The sequence below is a fragment of the Sinocyclocheilus anshuiensis genome, unplaced genomic scaffold (assembly GCF_001515605.1).
Source record: "Sinocyclocheilus anshuiensis isolate Anshui unplaced genomic scaffold, SAMN03320099.WGS_v1.1 scaffold1133, whole genome shotgun sequence".
NCBI lineage: Eukaryota > Metazoa > Chordata > Actinopteri > Cypriniformes > Cyprinidae > Sinocyclocheilus > Sinocyclocheilus anshuiensis.
The window spans coordinates 313,517-319,479 of NW_015555792.1; the positions used below are offsets into that span (position 1 = coordinate 313,517).

Below are 5,963 nucleotides of genomic sequence, written 5' to 3' on the forward strand. Positions count from 1 at the left end.
ATTTCATTACTTTATTCAATTTCTGTACCTAAAAACTAATGTTAGACCTACCTAAAAAACCTGAAAATCACTGTTTATTTTATTTGTATGTATTATTTATGTATGTATTTATTATACTATTGTATGTATTTGTGCTGTTGCTTGTAGCTAGATAATTCTTATTTTCTTTATTTTTATTTGACAGTATAGTTTTTGCCTAAACATAGCACATACCGAATCGTACCGAAACCGTGACTCTAAAACTGTGATACAAACAGAACCGTGAGTAAGTTGAACTGTTCCACCCCTAATATATATATATATATATATAAATGATGCATATATCTAATAATGCAATGTTAGAAAAAGAGAACCAGAAATCAAGAGAGCAAATGTCATTCCTTAATGAAAAAGTTTATTTCAGCTAACCACACGGAATGTATGACCTGTGCTGGGAAAATGAGTCGCAATGAGCAAATCTTCTACTAAAACAAGTTATTTTTATGTTCACAATCTCCATTAAAAAAAAGCCTTCAATGATATAGGATTTGTTGGAATCGGACAAAACAAAAAAGGACTACACCCGTTTGTAGTCAATAGAGTCAGCAAAGTCAATTTTGAGAAAAATCTAGTTAACATTTTCTGAAGATGCCAAAGCAAAATCACCAAGCAATGTTGCATCTTTTCCTCTACTTCTTTTCTTAATAACAATTACTATATTAACAATCACAATATAGATAGTTTTTAAATCTTTGCATTAGAACAAGGATGCAAATAAACAGTAGAACAAATATAAGAAACAAATTAAATAGTGCATTACTTATTTAATCTTACATCTAAACAAAAGCATTCAAGAAAAACAAATAGGCTAATAAAATGTAAAAATCACTGTAGTGTATTCATCACAAATAAACGATTATTTATTAAAACTACAAAAGCAGTTCAATCAAGAGCAGTGAGTGATTCCCTCTTTTATTTTATTGTCTGATTAACATTAATGCGACAGACAGCTGATATAGTAAGACTGTAATGTACAGTTAGAGTACATCATGCTATTCTGTGTCAGCCGCGCTGCACGGATGCCCTGTTTTTGTTCAAATCAAAGCGTAAATGCATGTAGAAACCGTATCCTTGTGTCGCGGCTGACACAGAAGAGCGTACGCAGTTTGAGTTCAGTGCATATTCTCCAAAATGGCGCTACAGTGATGCGGAGAGACACAGAGGAGACGAATTGTTGAATAAAGTCGTTATTTTTGTTTTCTACAAAAAGTATTCTGGTCGCTTCATAACGTTACGGTTGAACCACTGATGGCAGATGGACTATTCTGACGATGTCTTTCATACTTTTCTGGACCTTCACAGTGTAAGTTACTTGGCAGTGAATGGGACAGTCACAAGCCTCCTGGTTTTCATCCAAAATATCTTACATTGTGTTCCGAAGACGAACGAAGCTTTTAGGGGTTTGGATCGACATGGAGGTAAGTGATTAATGACACGATTTTCATTTTGGGGTGGAGTATCCCTATAACTGTTCCCTCCTGGTGGATCTCCATCTTTATTTGACCCTCTAACTCTAGCACTCTCTATTCTAATTCTATCCTTTCAAAAAAAAAAAACTTGCCCCTTTTAGACTTGCACTCTATTTATTTACTGCTACTAGCTTCTCTAATCTTTTTGTATTCTATCTGTTTTCTTTTTATTTATTATATAATTAACAAAAGTGAAAAACAGCCTCTAACACTAGCTTGCTCTAATCTTTTTCTATTCTATCCGTTTTTTTATTTATTATACAATTTTAGAAAAAACCTTGCTACGTGTACTGCATTAAGCTAACTGAGACTTGTTATAGCACTTGCATCTCATTGCTCTTTTGTTGGTTTTGATTGCTTTTATTGTCCTCATTTGTAAGTCTCTTTGGATAAAAGCATCTGCTAAATGACTAAATGTAAATGTAATGTGTGCCACCCATTTCACCACAGATTTGTGATGCGAGGCGTTTATAAACCTGAAGAGCTCCTCGTGTGTTCGCCCAAAATATGAACTTGATGGTTTAACATTTAAAAATTAATAAAGACAAATATTAGTATTGTCATTTCATACTGAACAATATGATTTTTATTTTACAATACAATACTATTGAAAGGGTAACATTTCTCATTCTGTTTAATGTTTTACAATAATAATAATAATAATCATAATAAAAGTCACATTTATGTATAAATCACAATTTTTGGGGCTGAATTTCACATCCTATATCATAACCATGACTATATACTACATCCCAACCCCAAATAGTTATTGTAGCATGCTGAATAGTGATGGCGTTGAAATGCAATCACGGAAAAGCACTTTCAGATATCGGCACCAGTCATTAATAACATATCGATCGACCATTAGTCAGAAGAGAACAGAATCAACCGCTTTACAGCAGACACTGACTGATATTACCAGAACAAACACAGTAAAGCACAGTGTCTTGTAACTGCTAGGAATAATAAAAAAAGCAACCCTATGTATGGATAAATCCTCCTGATAGCATCCTTCAGTGAGGAAGAGCAACAGCTCACACAACACTTACACACCTCCAGCAAAGTCCCACGAAGCTACATCTGATTAATAAAAGCACTTCTATATTTTAACTATTCGTAAAAATATAAACTTGCAGACTGATCTGCGTTACAGGAGCACTTATCTGTACAAAAACAACGGCTGAATTTCTATTCTAAATAAGGCCTAGCAGTTTTGTCAGGATCTTGTATCTTCGGTTTGTTATGGTTTATTTTAGAGGCGTTTTTGTGGATTAATTGTGATTTGGTTGTGTGTGCTTTCTTGTGTTGTTTATGTCTGAGCCCTTTACCTAAGACAAATTTCAATCACTGGTTGATAGATAATAACGTTTTCTGAATCTTTGAATCTTGATTACAAACAAACGGGTATTTAACGTTAGTTAGGTAGAGAATGGCCAACAGAAAGTGAGATCTGCAGACAGACTGACGGATAAACAGCAGATGAAACTGTATCTGACATCTTTTGTCTGATTGCGAGCACAGATTGATGTTAACAGTGTGATATCTGGGGCGTTATATAGCTACAGCTAACGTTAATTTACACTGACATTAGTGTGTGCTAGCTTTGGTCATGACTCATAAGGAGAATCCGATCAACAAGCGCAGGCTAATCATCATCATCATCATCATCTTCATCATCATGCTGTGTTTTACACACCTCAGACACACGACGTCACTGACTGCAGCACCGCTCGCGTTAGTGTTGTGAAAGATTGACCAGCAGCATCATTATCAGATGCTAGCGGCTAATGCTAACGCTGTCGTCACGCCAGTCTCCACACTGCGTGCGCGCACCCGCGCCGCTCGCATCACCGAAAACACACACAAAGCCGCCGGTAACGGCACCGAGAATCAGCCGAGGCCGGTGGACGCCGGTGGACGCGGTCATGTGTGCGACATACCTCGCTGCTGACGCTCTGCACCTCCATTTCGCGCGAGGACTCCAGCGCGGGGCCGAAGGACGTCGTGCGGTCGAACTAGACGCGTGCTCCGCGAGGCATCTCCGCGTCGTGTGTCCGTTAAACGCGCGTGTGATCAGCTGACGCGAGCGATAGAACGCGCGGGCCGCTGCGCTGCGCTCCCGATCCGCTCAAATATGTCCGTCTCTTCTTCTTCTTCTGTTGATTTAGTGGCGGGTCGCATACCAGCTTTTAAGGTGCATACCGCCACCTCCTGTGCTGGAGTGTGAAGTGATTTCAGTCTAACTATATATTATGAATTCTATATGCTATTCTTAAGTCCACTGTTCCTAATGAATTTTAAAATTGTCTTTATTATTTTACCACATCCTTGTTTTGTGTTTAATATGTTGCAGATTGAAAATTCATTGCATCCTAAGTTCTGTAATTCTCTTTGTAGTTCATTCCTTTCCTGTTCATACCTAGGACTGGGTAACAACACATGATCAACTGTTTCCTTCACTTGGCATGTTTCACAGCATCCAGTACTGTGTTTTCCTATTATATGAACTGTAGAATTAAGTTTTGTATGACCCATCCTTAGTCTTGTTAAAATGACCTGATCTTCTCTACTGAAGTTCAGTATCGGTTTGCTTTGACTTACCCTGTTTTGTATATTATAAAAATGTCTTCCTGTTTTACAGTCATTCCAACTCCCTTGCCATTTCCAATTGCAAGCTTCTTTAATTATACTTTTCCCCTCCATCCTGCTTAGTGAAACTGAAATAGTAGGAGTATTCAGATTAAGTGACTCTTTAGCCATTTTATCAACTTTTTCATTTCCTGGTATATCAACATGCGCTGGAACCCAAACAAAATTAACTATTATTCCAGCATGTCTTAATCTATACAGCTGTTTGAGCTGAGCAATTAATGACTTCTGCTATAAATGCCACAAAATTAATTTTGTTTACCACAAGCATGTTTCCATCCAAGAGACATTTATGACGGCATGTATCTTTAAATTGGGTTGTGTTGTTTTCCTTCAGATTTCCATTAACAGCTTGTACTTGCTTAACTGCTTGAGCATATGAAATATTTTGTACTGTTTTGTATTTCATTGCTTCCGTAGCTAGTTTTTGGGCTTTACAACCTAGAAACGCCGCACTGTGTGGACCTCCACAATTACAACATTTAGGTTCAATCCCCTCACCACATTGCCCATAATCATGATCTCCGCCACATTTGCAACATCTTCTTCTCCCTTTACAAACTGCTGCAACATGTCCCAATCTTTGGCAGTTAAAACATCTCAGTGCTGGTCTTATATACGGGCGAACCGTATACCACATATATCCAATTGTTATGCGTTCCGGCAAGTTTTTGCAATTGAATGTTAATACAACAGTGGTACTATCTTCTTTCCTACCATTTTTACTAGACTGCAAACGCTTCACTTCTGTCACCATTTCATTCTTTATCTGTGTCTTTAATACTTCTTCAGATAAGGACACAGGCACCCCCAAGATTACTCCTTTAAGATTATCAAGTTCCCCCGGTACATGACATTTGACTGCTGCACCACCTAGTTCTTTGATCTTTAACGCATTCTCTTGTTGCTTTCTATTTACGCAAAAAATGAGGACGCGATTGTTTGATAAGTACCTTGCAGAGTTAACATTGCCTAGTACTTTCTTTATTATTTTCGTAAATTTCATTGGATTGTTGATGTTTTCGATTTTTCCGGAAAATGCTACTATTACTTTATATTCCACCTCCATTTTCCTGGTTTTGTTATTTCCTCCTATCTCTGTGATATTGTCATCCGACTCAGATTCTCTATTTTTTTCGTTTGTTTGATGCATCTGGTACCTGAGACCATCCCTCACTATCAATTATTGAAGAATCATCTTCATCATCCATACTACCTGCATCCATCCTCTCCAGTCTCAGCACAGTTGATGCTAACCCGCCAAAAAAACGGCGGCCAGAACAACGCGCTACCGCCACATAGAGGTGTGGAGGCAGGGTTTATCGCTGTCTCTGCGCGCGCCGGCTGAAGACGCCAGCGCTGACGTCACTGTGACGCAACCCGGCGGAGGATTTCCCACAACATCCCGACACTGAACACACAGAGCTCATGTGATTAAAGGATTAGTTCACACACAACGGGGAAAAAATACTATGGAGACCAAAATCTGTTTGGTTACCCACATTCTTCAAAATGTCTTCACAAGAAAGAAACTCATGCAGGTTTGGAACATTTTAAAGGGGTGATATGATGCGATTTCAATTCTTCCTTTCTCTTTGGAGTGTTACAAGCTCTTGGTGCATAAAGAAGATCTGTAAAGTTGCAAAGACTAAAGTCTCAAATCCAAAGAGATATTCTTTATCAAAGTTAAGAGTCAACCACGCCCCCCTAAAACGGCTCGTTCTAACACGCCCCCCACATATCTACGTCAATATGTGGAAATATTAGCATAATGCCGCCCAAATGTGCACGCAAAGAAAGAAGGCG

At 38.3% G+C, this 5,963-nt stretch overlaps 1 protein-coding gene across 2 annotated transcripts in view; it reads right to left on the reverse strand.

The window, feature by feature from the left end:
• Positions 1 to 3,649, reverse strand: part of LOC107674878 (ribosomal protein S6 kinase alpha-6) — a 31,169-nt gene extending 27,520 nt beyond the window's left edge. For both annotated transcript variants that reach the window (XM_016469012.1, XM_016469013.1), the window contains exon 1: positions 3,449 to 3,649. In XM_016469012.1, the coding sequence (XP_016324498.1) occupies positions 3,449 to 3,475 (27 nt within the window). In that variant the 5' untranslated portion in view covers positions 3,476 to 3,649. The remainder of the gene's footprint in view (positions 1 to 3,448) is intronic.
• Positions 3,650 to 5,963: the final 2,314 nt, after the last annotated feature.